General features: G+C 32.5%; 2 protein-coding genes and 1 long non-coding RNA gene across 7 annotated transcripts; 2 read left to right on the top strand and 1 right to left on the bottom strand.

The window, feature by feature from the left end:
* Positions 533-7946, top strand: LOC105156288 (vesicle-associated protein 2-1). Its single transcript, XM_011072384.2, has 7 exons — positions 533-782; positions 1602-1672; positions 2196-2277; positions 2999-3114; positions 3394-3513; positions 6220-6294; positions 7535-7946. The coding sequence occupies exons 1-7, from the start codon at positions 725-727 to the stop codon at positions 7667-7669; spliced, it is 657 nt and encodes a 218-aa protein (XP_011070686.1). The 5' UTR covers positions 533-724; the 3' UTR covers positions 7670-7946.
* Positions 12749-19892, top strand: LOC105155966. 2 transcript variants are annotated; one of them, XM_020698391.1, is made up of 15 exons: positions 12749-13372; positions 13507-13568; positions 14925-15854; positions 15953-16019; positions 16112-16174; positions 16374-16437; positions 16545-16638; positions 16735-16818; positions 16908-16958; positions 17127-17154; positions 17370-17894; positions 17995-18056; positions 19090-19199; positions 19271-19358; positions 19437-19892. In XM_020698391.1, exons 1-15 carry the CDS (start codon positions 12922-12924, stop codon positions 19692-19694), a joined length of 2937 nt encoding a protein of 978 aa, XP_020554050.1. In that variant the 5' UTR covers positions 12749-12921; the 3' UTR covers positions 19695-19892. The 2 variants fall into 2 exon arrangements, with proteins under 2 accessions (XP_020554050.1, XP_011070266.1); XM_011071964.2 differs by having other exon boundaries at positions 12750-13372; positions 16908-16997.
* LOC105155965 lies at positions 15587-19661 on the bottom strand. 4 transcript variants are annotated; one of them, XR_002288167.1, is made up of 7 exons: positions 19528-19661; positions 19257-19328; positions 19020-19177; positions 17966-18444; positions 17688-17842; positions 17325-17438; positions 15587-15705 (listed from the first exon to the last, which is right to left on the bottom strand). It is a non-coding gene; the product is annotated as an uncharacterized LOC105155965 (long non-coding RNA). The 4 variants fall into 4 exon arrangements; XR_002288166.1 differs by lacking the exon at positions 19528-19661 and having other exon boundaries at positions 17966-18124; positions 18227-18444; positions 19257-19386; XR_002288168.1 differs by lacking the exon at positions 19528-19661 and having other exon boundaries at positions 17966-18297; positions 18373-18444; positions 19257-19386.

The following is a 20712-nucleotide window of genomic DNA, read 5'->3' as shown; positions in this document are numbered from 1 at the left end:
TAATAAGGGGTCTATGTGTAATTAAATTAAATTTCAGGAAGAGAGTGTAATTCTCCCAATATATATTTATTGAGTTATAGCCGAAAACAAAACTTTTTCCAAGAAACTTGGTCTCCAATCCTTTACACCATGTTAAAGTGTATAAGATTGCTTTGTCCTAAACATATGTTCAATGCTAGTAAGAAATTTCTTACTCCAACGCTTACCTTTTCAACAATTGACATTGTTTCCCAAAAATGTAATAAATATAAATATAAGAAAGTCTAAATCTCACATTTTTTCTAGCTTAAAAGTTTCAATGAAATAAAAGAAGGAGTTTGTGAAAATAAAAATAAAATAGTAAGAACATACAAAAAAAGACTTTCATAATTAATTAAATTCCACCATTTGGAGAAGTTGCGCAAATTTTGAGGATGAAGGGTTCGTTTTTAACCATGTAAAGAATACTCTAATTTCTTTCTTTTTTTTTTTTTTTATAAGTCGTTCACTGTCCGATCCTCGTTTTTCGTGGAGCTCTTAATTCTCGCTTTCTCTGTGCCTGTCTTCTCTCTCTCCCCCCCTTCCCTTCCTTACTCTCTCTTATTATCTTTTAATATTTTTCTATCTGTATTTTCTAACGTCCATGGTGACATGTTATCGCTTCGAATTTTACTCGTAGTTGGAATTTAAAATTTCATTTTGCTCTATTCATATTGAGCTGCGATTTGGTGTGGTTGCTACTACCATGACTGTTGCCGCTAACCACTTGATCTCTGTACAGCCGGAGGACCTAAAATTCCAATGTATCTGCTTCTCTCTCTAGTTTTGCGTTCGTGTGCGTGTGCGTGCGCCCGTACTGTTCTTTCGCAAATATTTTATTTTTCTTTTTGTATTGGCATGCGAAGTTGTTAAATTATTTGCATATGAGATTTGTGAAGTTAGAAGCCCGAGTTTGGTAAAATTCTATAATTAATAGAGGAATAATTTAGATATTTCCTAAATATGAATGAAAATATTTCATTTGATGACTTACTTAAGATTAATTGTACATGTCTTGTGTTTAATTATATTATTCAATTCATGTACAGAACTTGATTCTTCATGGGAAAGGTAAGATCCTAAAGAAGGTTTCTTAAATTCAAACAAATAAGTTCACTGCTTTAAAAACATTACTGGCATTTATGCGACTACTTTGTATTAGAATGTTTCAAGAAAAAATGCAAGCAATCTCATTGTGATATTGTAAATGAGCAAGTTGTCACCCTCTGAAAAAAAAAAAAAAAAAGCAATTTACGTTCCTATATTTTTCAAAATGTAGCAAATTTACCTCCCTATATCTTTTAAAAATGAAGCAGTCTACCTCCCTATCTAGGAAGGTAAATTGCTTCTTTTTAAAACATACAAAGAGGTAAATTGCTACTTATTTATTTATTTATTTTTTTATAGGGAGGTAATGATTTGCCTATTTACAATATCACAGGGAGTAAATTCCGTTAAACACGAATGTTTTATATGTTATTGCTAGTTTAAATATCTTCTTTGGTTTGGATATCAAAATGAAACTTTGTATATGTGAGTAACCATAATAATACTGTCTTTGATACCATTATTTCTTTTGTTAGTTGAGCTGGAGAAACAAAGTTATTGTGATCTCAAAATTACAAGCAACACAGAGAATCATGTTGCTTTCAAGGTACCACATGCCAAGTAGTTTTTTTGTCTTTTCAGCCTTCAGTGAACGCTAGAAAAAATATGATTTTTGGTTACGGAATTTTATTATAGCCAAAAGAAGAAAATTATGGCAAATGCAAATCAACCACGGCTTTGCAATGATCATTAGCCGTTGTTTTTTGCAAGTGTGGCCAAAACATTAATTAGCCATGGTTTTGTTTTGTCTATGGCTAAAGACCATAGTGAATGTTGCTTAATCATGGTAAAAATTTAATCCGTGGTCATTTATGGTGTAGCGAAAATTTATTTTTTTGTAGTGAAAAAATGTGCATTTTCAATTTTGTAATGATTTTCGTTTGCAATGAGAATAGGTTCGGATTCGTTAATGAAATTGTGTTTTATATTGAATTGTGATGTTAAATCAATATAATTCCAACGAAAATATGTATAAATAATGTATTCTTACTTTAATTACTATTTGAAAAACTGAAAATGATTTATGCAACTTTGTTTCTTATCATTTGGTTTTGTGTTGAATTTATTAGGTGAAAACAACCTCTCCTAAGAAGTATTTTGTGAGACCAAACACTGGTGTCCTGCATCCATGGGGTTCTTGTGTCATAAGAGGTACTTCTCTTTACCATTTTATGTTTCAATAAATAATAGAGTTGCTAAAACTTGTTTCATATCTAATTGCTTTCTTCATTTTTAAAATAACTCATATTTTGATTTTCATCGCACGATAAGATTATATTTCAGAAGTAAAGATTTCAGGGTTGAAGGCAATTTATTCCCTGTTGTATATAAAATAAAATAAAAAACTCTCTGAGAAAAAAGAATTAGCAAATTATCCCTTCTGTTTTGGAAGCAAATTACCCTTACCTGTACCTTTGTTTTCTAAAATACAGGGGATAATTTGCTCTTTTCTTTTTCTCAACAAAGGATTTTTGTTTATTTCATATCACAGAGGGGTAAATTGCATTTTTTCCAAAGATTCCAGCTTCACCTATATCAACCTCAAATTCAAATGAGATATTTTTAAAGAAACATTTAAAACATTAGTTTATAGAACGAAATATTTCAAAATTCAAGTTTTGACGTCTCTTGTTGTGCATGTACTATAGTCCCGTAACTATTGTGTAGACGCGTTTTGTTAGGGTATTTTTAATTTTAGAGGGGTATTTATATTTTTTTTAAACAATGAGAAAATATCTGTGATTAAGACAAACCTTACGACAGCCCCATATTTACATTGTCTTATTTCTAATTCATAGGTTTTCTTTTATCATTGATGTGAGAGCTCTTGAATCTCTTTCGATTGTAATCTTTGCTTCTCATGTATATTTAGTAACCCTTCAAGCTCAACGGGAGTACCCTCCTAATATGCAATGTAAAGATAAGTTTCTGTTGCAAAGTACAATTGTACCTCCAAATACTACAGTCGACGAGCTTCAACAAGACACTGTAAGAACTTTTTAGATTTAGTCGAATCAAACTAATCATAGAGTAAGTGTATCACACTTGCTATGTGATTAATCATTTTTTTAGAACTGTACATCAATCATACGACAAGTGTATTGCACTTGCCATACGATTGGGTCAAACTCGGCAGAACTGGGTTCGGATTAGAATTTCCCGAACATGAGTTCATGGGTCGATCTTTACTATGAATAACTTTATTGTACTAATAGGACACTAAAATTAGTTATGTGTTTCTTTGTTAAAATTGGTGGATACATACAGTTTAACAAGGAATGTAACAATACAATAGAAGAGTGTAAGCTTCGAGTGGTGTACATGGCTCCTCACTCAGCTCATGGAAGTTTTGAAGATGGCATTGGCCTAAATTTTGATTCCAATTCGGTAAGTTTTATATATAATTTATCTTTTTCTTGTGCTGCATATAAATTTTATCGAAATAATCCAAGTAAATTTAAGGACCCTTTGTGTTATATTATTTACGGTTAATTATACTTGAACCCTTCAAAAAATATAAAATTACACTTTTCCTCAAATAAATTTTGAAATTACACTTACACCCTGATCTGAAAATTCATTGTGTGCACTTGAACCCCTTTTGTTAGTATTTGGACGAAAAATGGCAACACTAAAACAATATAAATTTCAAATTTTACCCCTCATTTAATATTTTCATATAATAGTTTTGTACTTTTGAAGGAAAAAAAAATATAATGATGTTAACCTCACTCGACATATACGTATGCTATATTTATCCCTTTGTAAGTACAAAAATATACACAACAATATTAAATGAGGGATAAAATTCAAAACTTATATTTTTTTTGCTTATGTTAGCATTTTCTGTCCAAACCTAACAGAAGATGGTCGGGTCTAAATCGAAAATTTTCAAAGAGGGTATAAGTCTAATTTTAGAACTTTCTTGAGAGAAAGTGTAATTCAACATTTTCAACGAAATTATAAGTGTAATTAACTCTATTATTTATAGTGATAGTTTCAAATGAGCTTTATTTCTTCCAAGTAATAATCTACTTTATTTTTTTGGTTTTTTCTTTAAATATGATTCATCAATCTATCAACATTTATCATATCATGAGCTTGATTTGTGCTCTTGTTTCCCTTATTTCTTTTAGTGATTATATCATTTGCTCATTTTTCCCAAAAAAAGTGCACCTACTTAAATTAATCATATGCACGTCACGTGCACGTTTTTTACTTTAGCAAATTTCGACCATTTTTTAATTAAAATTTTAAAATCTTAAAATAAAATTATTAAAATAGATTCGTACAAACTTAAAACTGCAATTCCTATTTAGTAGATATAAGCCAATATGACAGGGGTTGGTTCTTGAACTCATGATATTTGACTACATTTGTTATAACATCTACACTTAAAATTTTGTAGAAAGATGTAGCCTCATAGGTCCATAATTGTTTATATTCCATGATACATTGTGATGAGATCAAAGAGGAGGGAAGGGTATAGTGATGAGAAATACATACAAAAACAAATTCTTAGCCTTTTGATTGTGTTTGTGAATTTTGTGAGATTTCACTCCTAATGGGAAGTGTATATTTGGCGCCTGTATGAACTTTTTTGGCTTTCATTTTCTTTTTTTACTTCTGTGCTCGAATAGTTTATTTGATACTTTTGATTTTCATCTATTTTTTCAACTATAACTTAATAACGTGGACCACATACCCATAATGTAGCTGTTAAGTACTTTTGGTTGGAGAAAAAATTGACCATTCTTTCCACAGTAGCATATGTATGATCCACTTGGCTTACTTGATTCACTTATGGGGGACACGATTCTTTATATTGCTTTTACTTGGTCTCAACTTACAGAAGTATGAAAATTGTGGGATTCAATTATTATGAGAGAAGAGAGAAGTTTCCCTTTCTTTGCCTAATTTTCTTCAATTTTTGGTCTTTTTCCCTCTAACGTATGTAGTTATATTTTTCCCTGGAGTAGTCCCAAGTTGAAAGACGCGTCAATTCTCCCCCCAACCAGAAACACTTAACGGGCACGTGGCCCACGTTGTTAAACTGTAGATGGAAAACTAGATGAGAAACCAAAATACTAACTTTATAAGTTACGGAAAAATATTAATTCCACAATAAATAGGACAAAAAATGAAATATACCTTATACATAGGACCAAAAATGTTGTTTCTCCAACTTATAAGATATGACTTAGCAACCATTTGAGGATTTCTTTATTTAGATACAAGTTAGAATTACTTATGATGGATATTGTTGCAACGCGTATAGACCTTTAAGAGGATATATTACTTTAGAAAAATTATACTTTTAGATATGTAATTATAAATATATATTCATCTAATCCTGTACTTTAGGAATTATAAATTTAGTTCTATAACTTATACCCTCACACATTTGATTTAATTTTGGCACATTTGGTCCGGGCCCTCATACATTTGGTCTTGAATTGATAAATTTGACCTTGGATTATTAAATTCGGCTCTCTATTTCCGACAAAAATATTTTGCTGTGAAAATATATGACAATTACAAGTCAACCCACATGGCATTCGACAATAATATATTGGCCGAAAAGTTTATGGAGGTACAAATTTTGACAATTCAGGACCAAATTTGCGATGCCTAAGACGAAATATGACAGATTTTAAACCAAAAACGGCAAAGTTATATAAGACCAAATATGTGAGGATGGTATAAATTATAAGACTAAATTTTGTAATTAGTAAACATACGTGACTAAATGTATCATACCTTTCATAGTTAGAGGACTAAAAATATAATTTTATTTTATTATTTTCTGAAACAAAAAGTTATACTAATTTAATTTTTAATCATTCATGGCATTAATTTTTTTCCTTGATCCTTTATTACCTTTTTGATTTCATTTCTTATAATTCTCCTCCAAATGAGCCTACCCGAATTAACCAAAACTTACATTTGACATTACAATATACAAGCCCTTGATGTTATATTCTTACGTTTTAGTATTTAATATAATAAAATCTAACACGAAAACCCAACCATGCATGGGACTTTATTAATTTGTACATAACTACTTAGTTTTTGTTAATTATAATGTTGCAGAATCAGGGTTTGCAACGCCTTAAAGATGAAAGGGATGAAGCTATAAGGCAAACAAAACAGCTACAACAAGATCTGGTTGGTATACTTTACAGGGTATATTACGATAAGTTCCTTTAAGATTTGTCATAATTATAAATACTTCCTTATTATTTGAAAAATTACAAGTACTCTAACAAATACCCCCTTATGACAGCTCATTGTAGGGGATATTTGTAATTTTATGGGGTATTTATAATTTTTCAAACAACGACACGATATTTATAATTATGATAAATTTCAAGAAAACACCCTGTAATTTACCCTACTTTATATACTTTCCTTTTCACTACCAAAAGGAAACATTATTGTTTTCCTTGCTCCATGCTCTTTTACTTGTTTTTCTTGTGTGGTATAGGCTACTCCACATAGCAATACCAATATTCAATTTGCAACTAAAAAGTTCATTATTGTCTCCTATGCTATTTTTGGACCTTGTATTCTAGTACAAGAAAGAGAAAAGGTATCAAAAGATGAAACATAATATGTTTTAATTTAAGAGTAAATTACAACCAGCTCCCATAAAATTCGTTATATTTGTAAATATCTCTTTATTATTTAAAAAAATTATAAATAACCCCTAAAATTATATGTACCCTAACAAATACCCCCTTGTAACGGCTCAGTGTATGAGGTATTTGTTAAATAATTTTGTAAGTTTAGGGGCTATTTATAATTTTTTGTGTAAGTAAGACAAACCTTAGAGGAACCCTTTGTAATTCACACTTAATTTATAGCTAAAAAAGCATTCCAAGTAGCATTTTTCTTACTGAGATCCAAGTACCAAATATACCATTAGTACTTGTAAGCATAAATTCTTTCATTCCGAATGTATGTAAAAAGTAAGAAGAAACTGCATTTTTCATTCTATATTTTAGTGGTCAGCACACTTTTTCATCCCATTAGTTACTACTTTTTTTATTAATAGTCCGATAAGCAACAAAACAATTCACTCTTGGTCCTTTCATCAAATTCTATTAGTATTTAGATAGAAAGAGCCGCATGCTTAGTACGTGGCCGTTATTTAGAAGGCCGAAGAGCTAGCGGTCTTTTTCTATCAAAATACCAACAGAATCTGACAATAAAACTAATAGTGAGAATTTTCATAACTTATAGGACATGAATCTTGCAACTAATGGGACGAAAAGTGCACTGTCCCTAAAAGATGGGACGAAAACTGCTACTTCCCCTAATAAGTAACAATACATGCAGCTCTCCATGTGTATCTTAGTCTTTTGTGATTGTTGATTCCATATCTTTTTCATACTTGTATTTTTAGGAAATTCTTAAAAGGCGAAAAAGTCGCAAAAACATGCCAGGGTTGTCCATCAAATTTTCACTTCTTGTGGGACTCATTGGAATCACAGTAGGTTTCCTGTTGAATTTATTGGTATCCTCACCTTCTGCACAATAAGTTGGTTGGAGGTGTTGAATGTTGTGGATCATAATTTTCATATGAAGATATGCGTTTTTTTTGTTTTCTTTTCCTTTTTTCTGTCTAACTCTGTATATTTTCTTGTTGGCATAAGTCTTTATTAATTAGTTGGTTTATTTAAGTTTCTTTAGCTATTGTAGTGTCTTTTGATGCTTTTCAAAACAAAAAAGCACTTTATCAGCTATGATTCTTGTTTTGTTGATCTTGATTGTACAAATAATACGTTGATTCTTGAAATGTTGTGAAACGTAAATGATGGGCGGTAATTGTGTATTAAAAAGTCGCGATATATAAGAGTTGGACTTTTTACTTTTAAGACAATGTTGGCCTGCACTGGTGGTAATGGTAATTTCTCTTTCAAAATTTTTTGAGGACCAACGAATCAAAATAATATTCTGAACCCTCTCAAATAAGAAACACTAGAATGTTTGCTATTACAATGAATGATTTGAATTTGATTTTATTAAAAAAAGATGGGGATAGGTGTGGCCTAATTTATAGAAATTGGAAAGGTGTCATTGATTGAATATGTCCAATTGAAAAAGATGCTTGTAAAAATTTGTGATTTTTCATTTGAATGGCACGTCATTTCACCCAAAGGACATGCAGTTTCACTATCAAGACACATTAATTCAAGGGAATTACACTCCCCTCCCTTGAGGTTTGGGGTAATTACTCGTAGACTCCCTGTTATTTGAAAAATTACATCTAGCACCCCTGAGGTTTACTTCCGTCTAACAAATAAGTCCCCTCCATTAGTCAAAGTCCACTGAATTTACTGATATTAACAAAAGAATTGAATGAAAATTGATGTTTACCATCGATTGACTTATTACTGACTTATTCCAAGTCAAATAATTTTTCTGGACTAAAATATTCTTATAATGGTGAACCTTCTCACATGCATTAATGCGTGAAGATGTATGAGAGTAATTTGGTCATAAAAAAAAACTTATTTGATCTGCAGTAAGTCAATAATAAGTCAACAGGAGGTAAATATAGATTTTTTTTCTTATTCTTTTTTGTTAATATCAGCAATTCGGTAAATCTTGACTAACGGATGATTTATTTGTTAGATGGAAGCTAATTTCAAGGATGTTAAATATAATTTTCCAAACCATAGGAGGTCCACGTATAATTATACCAAGCCTCAAAGAAGGAGAGTATAATTACCCCTTAATTCAATCGAACGACATACTACTTTAGTGGTTGACATATGCTCAGCGACACGATTGCATAATGACTAGGCATCATCAATCATTATTTAAATATCACGAGCTTGTCAAATATCGTACATTATAACCAATTACTTACTTATTCCGACTTAATCTAATTGAAATAAATTTATTAAGTAATGTATTCTTTGCTTTGCCATTCACCGTTTTCTAGTTCACTAAATCGGATTGACAATATGATAACTTAGTTAAAAAATACAAGAACAATCGTCCATTGTTTGAAGCAAACCGACAAAGGGTTCGACGTGTACGTGGAGTGGATCATTACAACAACTATTTTCACTTTCTATATTCGTAGGACGATGTGTCGTCATATGCAAGAAATGTGTAGTAGCCAACATAGAATTATCCCAACTTTTGTATTTATTTGAAGGAATTTTATGTATTTCAGTAAATTAGAAGACTCTTTTACGTATCGTACTTTGTCATTTTTAGAATTAAACGGTGCTAACGACTAATACTAAAAATTACTAATACGTGTGAAGTTTATTGAAATATATAAATTCTCAAGTTTTTGGACTTCAAAGTGGTACAAATTAATAAAAAGAGAAAAATGCAAGTAATCCCCTTGTGATATCGTAAATGAACAAATTACCCCCTTATGAAAAAAGAAATAGCGACTTACCCCTCTATGATTTTTAAAATAAAGCAATTTACCTTCCTGTATAAGGAGGTAAATTGTTTTATTTTAAAAAGTATACGAGGGGTAAATTACTATAATTTTTTCATAAAGGAGTAATGTGCTTATTTTCAACATCACATGGGTGAATTGCTGTTCACCCCTAATTACAAGGCCATGTGTCTTACCCCAATTCATTGTGAATATGTGGTTTTGTTGAAGATAAATTATTGAATTCATTCTAAATACTTATGTACTTAGTGTAAATTCTTTACCAGGCCATAATACAGTCTTCTCTCTTGTCAGTCAAACAGATGAAATATTAGAAATTTATTTTCACAATTTATACGTTTCTATTAAATAAAATTATCCGTGATTACACTAAGGGTTCGTTTGGTTCAAAAGAGGAAAAAATGAAGTAAAAGGGGGAAGAAAAGAATAATAGCTTTTCTTGAAATGATTTGGTATGATTGGAAGGGAAGTAAATCTTAAATACTTCTCCTTGTTTGGTATAAAGAAAAACTGATTGAGAAGAAAATACTAATTTTTGTAATTTTACTGAATAACTTTTTTCTTCATTTTTTGTACTAATAAATAAATTAATTAATATTATACTAATATAATTTTAATATATCAAAAATTTAAAAACCTTATTAATAAAATATTTATCAAATAAGAATATAAATATTTTTATTAATAAAAATATTAATCAGAAGTAATATTGTTTATTTATTCTAAACCGGTTAGTTTAAATAAAATAAAAATTACAAACAATATTTCCAACTAACGAATTCGAGTTCAAATATCAATGCCTTTGTTTGTATCAAAAACAACTTTGGAGAAAAATTATATATATATAATATAGTAAAGTAAATAAACATAAAACTGTACTTTTTTTGTCCTTCTGGCTTTATACTTCCACTTTTCAACCCAATTTTGGACGAAAACAAAAATGGACTATGGGGGGATTTTATATAAATCGAGTTTTACTTCACCTCCATCTTTTCCACATAACCAAATACCAAATTATCTCTTATACATTCATTTTTACTCCCACTTCTCTTATACTCCCACATTTCCCCCAGTCAAACACGCTCTAAATAAATGTGTTGTAATTTACACCTTCTTGAGGGCATATATACATGGGATTCTCTCTTCAATTCCCTCCAACATCCCAACCAGTGTTAGGATATATTTTCATCTTTTTATTTTTCTCATCCCAAAATATATCCTTCAAAAAATGTATCCTCCTCACAATTCTTTTTATTGCAAATATTTTAGAAAAACTATAGTAATGCATAAAACCTGTGGCACACTCAATTAAGTATGCAAAAATAAAAAATAAAAAAAAAATAAATAAATAAAACAAGAAAGTTATAAAAAATTAAAAAATTAGTGGAAGTTGAGAACGACACTTGTGAAAAGAAAGAGAGCATTAAGAAACTGATAAAAGAATATTAAAAATACAAAAAAAATAAAAAAATATCAAAATAGTGTTATTACTTAATAATAAGAACACTCATATGAGTGTGCCAAAATTTTAAAGATTATTTTTTATTTTTAAAATTGTATTTTAATTAAAGGAATTAGAAATATTACAAAAATAAGAAATTATAAGAAGTTAAAATTAGTGGGAGTTGAGAAAAATAGACAATTTGAATGTCAAGAAAAGAGGGAGAAAACTTAAAAACAATTGATGAAATAATGCTAAAAATAAAAATAAAAAATAGACAAAGAATTATGAGATAAAAGAGTGCTATCACTTAACAATAAAATATATATCGATATGAAAATAAATATATTAAATAGATAACTATTATTTTCATATTTATTACATACGTTGAGTCTGTTTACGGATGGCAAGTTCCATTTAGGGTGAATTTGGTATTGATATTAAGAGGTTTGGAGTCAAATTTATCGGACCAAGTGGGTTTTGGGCCGGGTTAGGGGTTTTCTACCGGACTTGCCCCAGTTTTTTTAATAAATATTATTTATTATTTATATATTTGTATGTAATGCATTATTAATAGAAATTATGATATTATATGTAAATTTTTAAATAATTTTATATATTTCCAACTCTATATAAGAAATATAAAAAAATAAAAATTATTTAAATTTATTATTTATATTATATAATTCATTTCAGATAAAAAAAATAACTATGTTAAATTACCTACATTATTAACCGACAATAAAAAAAATAGTTGAGTGTATTATGTAATTCATTTTAGATAAAAAAGTTATGTTAATTTAAATTATAGCCTTATTTAGAAATTAAAAAACTAAATGAATGTTTCTTTATATCATATATAAAAAATATCATGTCCAGTTCTACACATGTAATTATTAGTCTACTTTTATAGTAGTATGTATATGTTGTTTCTTTGTTCCATTTAAAGTCGCTGACTGATTTAAAAATATTATTATACTTCGTATCGAATATTGTGCTTTAGAGACATCGGTCTAATAAAAAAAAAAATCAATTTAAAAAAATTATATTATCTTACAAATTAATTATATTCATTTTGTTTCTTATAAAGATACGAAACAAAATTCAAAAAAAAAATGGCTAGTAGGACAGGGTGGGGTTTGGCAAAGTGGGCGAAATCTCGGATCCAACCAAACCCGTATTCGCCCCGTTTGCCTTTTCTAAATCTGCTCGACTGCCCCTAATAATAAAAAAAAAGGAGATGTGGAAAATGCTCGACATTGTTTGGATTTATGTTTTCGCATTTACCAAGATAAGATAAAACACACTTAATGTTTATTTTTGTGTTTTTACACCTTATCCGTGTGTTCTTTTATTTTTTAATTTTCTATATATAATATATATATATATATAATATAAAACAGACATGATTTGATAATAAACAGTGATTTTTGTGTTTCAAATCCTAGCATAAAACCTATACCATTTATTTTAAAATATTTTAAATGATCCCAAAACACAAATCGAAACATATTATTTATTTTCAATACACACTTACTCATTTCTATTTTTCTCTAACTATTTTCAAAATACAAAACAAAATATTTAAAATACAAATCCAAACATGTGGCTCAGTTTTAACATATGCACTTAAAAAAAAGCGAATACACACACTAAGGGAGTGTTAGTATGTGAAAACTGGGGATGGAGAAGTATACAAAGTACAAACCGTGGGCCATAGCCCAAAAACACAAACAAGCCGTTTTTTTTTCTGAAATTTGTTGGCGGGAACTCTTTCCATTTTATCTCAAAGACCTACTCAATCATTCGTTTCCCGCCTCTCTCTCAACCCAACTTTTACTCGTTTTCTCGATCTCTGGATCACGATAAGAAGTATTAGAATAGTTGATGTGTTTATTTAATTAAATATTTGCCGATCTGAGTAATGGAGATTCTGCCGGCGAATTCGGAGGTCGCGCTCCAACTCCGAACGAGTCAAATCAGCACCACCACCGCAGCCGCCGCCTGGCATGTTCTCGGTCTTTTGCTCAGCCATGGGCGCCCTGCCCGGTTGTCCGAGCTGGTGTCGAGTATTGAGTTCTTTTATCCTACTCCGGATTTTATACGCTTCCTCTGCTCAATCCCCGATTCGCCTCTCCGATTCACACAAAATCACTTTGTCACATTGTCGCAAATAGGACTAGCTGCTGTCGCCCAATTCTTTGCAAATTCTGATGTCACGAGATACCTGGATTTTCCCAAGGTTATGCCGCGGTTTTTGGCAAATGATAGGTCCAATGGTATAGTGAGGACATACTGTAGGAAAAGGAAGAGGGGGACCTCGGAGATTGAGGACTTGACGCTAAAGAAAAAGAGTTATTTCCAGGATTTTGATGGTAAAAGGAAATTTTTTTATGCTTGGTGTTTCCTTTCCTTTCCAGTGGTTTTTAACTTCATTGTTCAGGTTTTCTTTCCTGTTCTTTTCTTTTCTTTTATTTTTTGGCGATCTGACCCTTTGTATGAATGGCAGAGGAGAAGACAAATGAGATGTTGATGAGGATGCATGATGGCTTTTGGGGTGTATATAATCAAGTAATGTTAACGCTTTATTTTTATGATGTTTGAATTTATTTATTTAGTCTGATCTCTGTGATACAGCTTAATTTAATTTCTCTCTACAAAAATAGGTGAAATAAGCAATAGAATAGCTTTATTGATGAATAATTGCCTAACATTGTACGATTTTGTAACACTTATGTAAAAGTGGAGTGTAGGTAGGTGGTATGATCTTGTACATAATGCACTTGCAACAGCAAACATAGAGATCAAATTTGGTGTGCCACGTTTCTATTAACATAAATTAGTGATTCCCATGTCTGGAGATTTTATAGGATACCAGTTGATAGCAAGATGTCAATTTTTTAGCAAACCTCGTTTGAGCTGAAGAGAGCCTAATTCACAAGTAAGCCGGTTTTAAGAACCTTAACAATATTAAGGTGTATAGCCAGGGATAATGCTACTGATTGAGTTCTTAATGCTAGTCCGATCCCAACAAAGCAGTTGAAGATGCATCTATAACTCAATCGGTGTAAGTCTGGCGAACAATGAACTGACAGTGACCTAGGGTGAACGACCCCTAGCTTTTTTGGAATATTAGTTATATAACATTTTGAAGTAAAGTTTTTAGCAATCGTTGGCTACCCTCCTTTCTTTAGCTTTTGCAAACTGTTGATTATTTTATTTGGAGAACTCAAAAGTGATTCTAGCTTGGTTGCTGAATGTTCCTACAAATCGTGGAAGATCAACAGTAATTTGTGTTTAGGCTGTCAAACACCTGCACATATCATAAAGTAGGTCCCATCTGATTTTGGGAGCCTCAACAATCGGACTATATTGACCCTAAATCTTTATGAGATATCAAATTATGTTGCATGAACTTGATTTGGCTGGTGGACCTGTCGAGCAAGCCATTTGACTTATGATTTACTGAATTCTAACTCAGCTGTCTTATACATTCGAGGTCCAAGCCAGACATGAGGACTGGGCTAAGGAGGTTTAGGATAAGGATTTACTTATGTTCTAGGCTTTTTTTTTTCTGAGACTGAATAGACCACTGGAAACTCAAGCAATTTTTTCCACTTCAATCCATTTTAATTTCTATTTTATTAAAACAGAGCTATTCTAGCTCATTTACTTACCATACTAGAGTGATGCGACTTTTTTTTCTTTTTCTTTTAGGCATGTCTTCTCTTGCATGTTTGCAAATGCACAGCTGCATCTTTGCATTTTCTCACCTTGTGAGTCTGTCATATTTCATATATTATTTTTCTATGTTGGAACTTTCAGTCTTTACAGCACATTTCCAGTACTCCTATGATCCTTTATTCTCATTTTCTAACCATAATTCTACATTGACATTCAATGACATTCAAACCCAAAATGTTGCAGGGTATTGAGACTCTCTCACCGCTCTTGGCATATGATTGTCAGAGACTAGAGAAGATTATGTTTAAACCTGCCACGATAACAAAGCACAGTTCTGGACAATTAGGTTTTGAAACAGAGAATGTTGGACATGGATATACTAAGATGGGAGTTATAGTTTTAAACAAGGAAGAGCTTGGTTATTTACATCGGAAAAGATCTAAATCCGACTCTCTATTTCGAGGCAGATTTCCACATATAGACAAACAAATGGTGGCAGAACATCCTTTACATTCTGTCCCACATCCAGCTCTCTCACTTTATCCTTGTGTGATGGGTAACTCAGAAGGGAGCAGAATCAGTGATATTGATATTGTAAATATTAATGATATAAATGTTTGTACCTCATCTAAGTTAGAAGTATATGAACAGATTGCTGTTTCACAAGTAGAGAATGATGTTGTTGATCAAGTGTACGAGTCATTAACTGAAGATGTGAATTGGAAGAGGAAGGAAGTTTCAATACATGAATTTGGTAGAAGCAGAGGGCATAAGGAAAATCAGCAAATGCACACCACATATACTGATAGATATCACATAGATAACCCTGAGAAGACTCTGGATAAAGCCAATAATGTGGCACTACTTCATGTTGGACCAAGAACAGATGATCACCTGCAGAGCCAGGGACACATGCCGAATCACCTTCTGAAATACTCCTCAATGCCCAAACCTGACCAGAAGGATGAACCAAATGACAGGGATAAGACACTTTGCTTGACCATGAAGAGTAGCAACCACCTTCCTGATGGAGGACCAGAGCAATTTAAAGCAGATAAGAAGCCGGACTTGGACAAGCAGAAAACAAAGTGCAACGGTGACCAGTACATGAATACTAAAGAAAAGAGGGCAGCATCCACGGAGATCAGGAAACGAGCTTCCTCCGTCTCCAAGGTAAGCTCGATCTGAAATTCTGGTCTGCTAGAATATAGGTATTTTTGCTTCAATAAGTATATACCTTGTAGCTAAGATGATCAATACTTTGTTTGCAGAATCACAATGAGCAAAAACCTTTTCCTGACTTTGAATCGTTTACAGTAGAAGAAGAAGAGGGTTCAGGTATCATTTTGTTGAGCATTAGAGGTTAATAAATTCTGGGAAAGTTGTTTCTCATGTGTTGCTGATCCAAGTTTTGCTCTTACCTACTGCAGGAGGTTACGGTACAGTTTACCGGGCAAGAAGAAAAGCTGATGGAGTCACATTTGCCATCAAATGTAGGAGCTTAGTATGCTATTATAGCCTTCTCTTTTGATTGACATTTGCCATCTTTTAGTTATGCAAATTTCCTATGACTTAACACTCAATATGATATCAAGAAATAAAATAAAGCATACGGGGATGCCGTAACGTTTTGTAGAAACCTAAATATAATGCTTAACCACTTTTTAAGTTTCCTTCTTCATGGTTTTCCAGGTCCTCATGTCAATGCCAATAGAAACTATGTCCACAATGAGTTGAAAATGCTGGAGCGACTGGGGTAAATCATACCATAAAAGATACTTAATTCGTAACATTTTATCAATGCTTATGAAATTTTATTTTGGTACTTGCTACCATCCTACAATTTGTTGTACTTCATGACAGGGGCAAAAACTTTGTGATAAAATATGAAGGTTCATTTAAGAGTGGGCATGCTGACTGTCTTGTTTTGGAGCATGTTGAGCATGACAGACCTGAGGTAGTTACATTCATTTTAATCTTTCTTTTAGTTGACATAGTCAATATTCACCATAAATACTGTTCCTCAGCCTTGGTAATTTTATATAACATGCAGATTTTGAAGAGAGAAATAAACATTATTCAGTTACAATGGTATGGCTATTGTCTTTTTAAAGCCCTTGCTGGTCTGCATAAGCAGGTGATGATAACAGATTCATTTATCATAAAATAAATAGGATACTTTATAGAAGAAGAACAAACGAATTATTGTCCTTCTTATGCTTACAGGATATTGTCCACAGAGATGTTAAACCTGGCAATTTTCTTTACTCCCGCAAGGTCAATAAAGGTTACCTGATTGATTTCAATCTTGCATTCGTGAGTGACTTGCTTGTGATCTATTACATTTTCTTTTCAACTTTTACAAGTTCTGGTGTACTTCCTTTTCAATTTGTATGTGGTCAACCTGGTATTTATTTTGGTATTCTCGGTTTTCATTTTCAACAGGATATGCGCAAAAAATATGGGACCGTTGGTGAGTGTTTGTTATTATATTTCTTGTTACCTTCTCCAACATTCTAGGTGGGACTTGCAAGCAACATGTGTTGTTATTCTGACCAAACAACATATATTACGATCAAGATTCTTAAATATGACTTTCGGTTGCGGATTAGCTAGTGGGCATTGTAAGAGACTTGAATTTACCATCCCAACCATATTCACTTATTGGCCTTCCTTTCTGTGCTACAGATAGTTCCAAAGCGGGGCATAATTTGAACTTTGATCAAGCTCCTACTGCCCTGACCAAATATCTACCATCTGCAAAAAGTAGGAAGTTATCAAATACAAGATTTCCAGAAGCAGTCAATAAAACTGCAGGAAAAGTCTCCAAGTCCCTATTACCACCTGGGAACCTGAAAAATAAGGTTGACAAAGCAAAGGTTTTAACTGACACTAGCAGTAGGAATATCATCAAAAGCCAGGGTGCTGATGTGTCTGGGGTAACTTCTGCCAAGGATGCAACAAGCACTAGAACACCATCCGCAGAAAGGTTGAGAGAACCCTTACCGAGCCAAGGTAGAAAGGAGCTGATAAGCCTGGTGCAGGAAGCCCTGCAGGGTGGAAATCATGTATCTGTAAAGGCTCCCATGTCTAAGCGGAAAAGAGTTGCTGCACATCCTGGAGATACTGATAGCAAATTTTTGTATCCAACTCCAATGCCACTGCATGCAAATGGTATTGCTATTGGTGGTGCTGGATTAGTGAAAAACAAAGGTTTCTGTTCTTTTCTTCCTTGTTGGACAGTGTAAATTAGACAATATGGACTTGGAGTGAAAGTGATAGACCTTAAGTTGCTATATCATGTTGTTTGTAGGTGATGGGAAGCACAGGCGAGAAGGTCCATGTGTTGGAACTAAAGGCTTTAAAGCTCCAGAGGTACGACGCTTCGACCTTTCTTTTCTTTGCATGGGTTGGGGGGAGCAGGTGGTTAGTAAGGCTTGCATCTTCATGTGAATATTTGGTGCTCAGTAACTCTTTTCAGGACAAAAAGTTCTTAGAAATTTGTTATTATCCTCGAAATAGGATTAAAGAAGAGAAAATGTTACCTTTACATTGAAAGGGATTTGTTGTCTATCCAAGTTCTGATTCTGGGAGTCAAAACTGTCGTTACTGAGGTCTGCATAGTATGGATATTAGCAGTTCTCTTTCTTTTAGCTCTTAACGTGTAGGCAAAATAAATTATCGTAGTTACCCGTCCAGCATTGCATTTACAAAATGCTCTTATTTTTTTCCCTTCTCCCCTCTTTTGCTGTCCAGTAGTATCCTATCAAAGTTCCCAAGGCCAATACTTCAAACCAACCAGTCTCTTTCTTCTATTATTTTATGAATTAGGCAAAATAAAGCAATCTTAGACTAAGAAATAAATCATTTGCCATGCAAATAGTGACTTCTGTTTAAATAATGGGATCCAATCTTTCTTTAAATGTATAGTAGCCTTTAACAATATCTTAAGAAATATGTTTTTATAAGGAGGGGTCGTGCAACTATTCAGAAGTAGATTTTCTTAGTGAATGTTATTGTTATGGAGACAAACCTGATCATAGATTCTTCTGGGAAAGATGTTCTGTTTGACCTGTGGATTAACTGAGCTAAAACGCACAGCCTCATGGTCTTATGTTCCAGTTTGCCCATTGAATGATTTTTAACTATACACCATGCCAATACATGCCAACCAAATTTGAGCATCTTACTTGTTATAACATTTTCCGTGGAGCACCATAAATATGGTTCTAAAATTTCCTTAATTTTGTACCAGAAAACGCAATATTAGGAAGAAATAGAACATTTAAAACACAAAAAAGTGAGACCTTGGCTAATAGTTGTGAAAGAAAGATTTACCAATATATCAGGAAAGAACTTAATTCTCCCAATCACTGAAAGAGAACTGAATGCTGAGTGCTTTTTTCAGGTGCTGTTCAGATCTCTACACCAAGGCCCTAAGGCTGATATTTGGTCTGCTGGAGTGACCTTACTGTACCTGATGATTGGTCGCGCACCTTTCATTGGCGACACTGATCAGTAAGAACTACAGAGGCTTATAACTTAAGCTTCATTGTTTTGAAACAATACACTCACCGTTGCATGTGCAGGAACATAAAAGAGATTGCAACATTGAGGGGCAGTGAAGATTTGTGGGAAGTTGCCAAGCTACACAACCATGAATCATTATTCCCAACGGTACAACTATATTAAAATTTTATTTCGTACTCTAATTTTGCCTCAGGACTTCCTCTGAGACTATCGTTTCTTGAACAGGAACTACTTGATGTAAAATACTTGTCACCTGTTAAACTGCAAGACTGGTGTGCACGAAATACACGAAGACCAGATTTCGTCAAGAACATACCTGCATCACTATTTGATCTTGTGGATAAGTGTTTAACGGTGAATCCACGACAGAGAATCAGTGCGGAGGAAGCTCTCAGGCATCAATTTTTCGCACCATGCCATGAGGCTCTGAGAAAGCATAGGCCAGAAAGAGGGGTCAATAGAGAATCTGGGAGTATTCAATGAAGAGTCGCAGCTGTATGAAGTAGTTTTAGCGACTTCACCAAACATTTTTTTATCATATTGCAGCTGTAATGATACAGAAATAGGCAGTTTGTCCATTCAAACCTACCTTCAATACTGTTTCTCCTATCTGTGTAAAGCAGTTTTGTACTATTCCTTCTTGCTGTATTTTAGGCAATTATTTGATATTTTCAATTCTAATTTTACTATGAAAATAAGATAATACTTACAGTTCTTTGTACTGTTTGTGTATTAGTTGAATTGGGAGGAGGCAATTGTTTGTTGAAATAAATAATGAAGAGGCCAGACTTTGCAATCGTCCTAAAACGGATGTTGATGCTTATCAAATTTGCAGCACTATAAAGTTTATGCTTGTAACAAAAAGAATGTTGCAAAAATAAAGAGGAATCTGCAAAATGATGTGTAAATTAGTACGAGCTTTTCTATATCTATTTCCATCTATATTGATCCTATTATAAAAGTATGAATAGATTTAGAGACTTTTTTTTTTATTTGAACAAAATATCTTTGTAATTATGCTAGTTGAGTGGTATTTATGTAAATTAATATTATAATTATATAAAACTAAATTAAAAAACACATTGAATTAATCCAAAATGACTAGCCCAGAAAGGAACAAAGAACCCAACACTCCCTATATCAGCCCACGAAGGAGGTAGGAGTCCAAGATGTTCAAGACTTAGCCTAAAGATATGGCCAAACAATGTTATTGGCTCGAGGCCCATGCTTAGACATTTTTCAACATGGCATATTTCTAGTTTGCAAGTCTACCTCTTAGCCAACATGGAAGGCACGAGCTCAAGGGGATCCCCTAAACCCTGGACTCCTCAGCTAGGAAGACTCTTTGTGGTTAGAAGTCTTCAGCAATGAAGGATTCCCCTCAACCTAGAGATATACTTTCAATAGCAAAAATAATAGAGGATAATAACAGATTATGTCTTCTTAAAACAACTTTTATCCACTCTTTCAGAAAATGGAAGAAACGTGGAATATCGGAAGA

This window comes from Sesamum indicum, linkage group LG2 (assembly GCF_000512975.1).
Source record: "Sesamum indicum cultivar Zhongzhi No. 13 linkage group LG2, S_indicum_v1.0, whole genome shotgun sequence".
NCBI classification, from domain to species: Eukaryota; Viridiplantae; Streptophyta; class Magnoliopsida; order Lamiales; family Pedaliaceae; genus Sesamum; species Sesamum indicum.
Note: the sequence above shows the minus strand (reverse complement) of the source record. Positions and strands in the feature narration are given on the sequence as shown.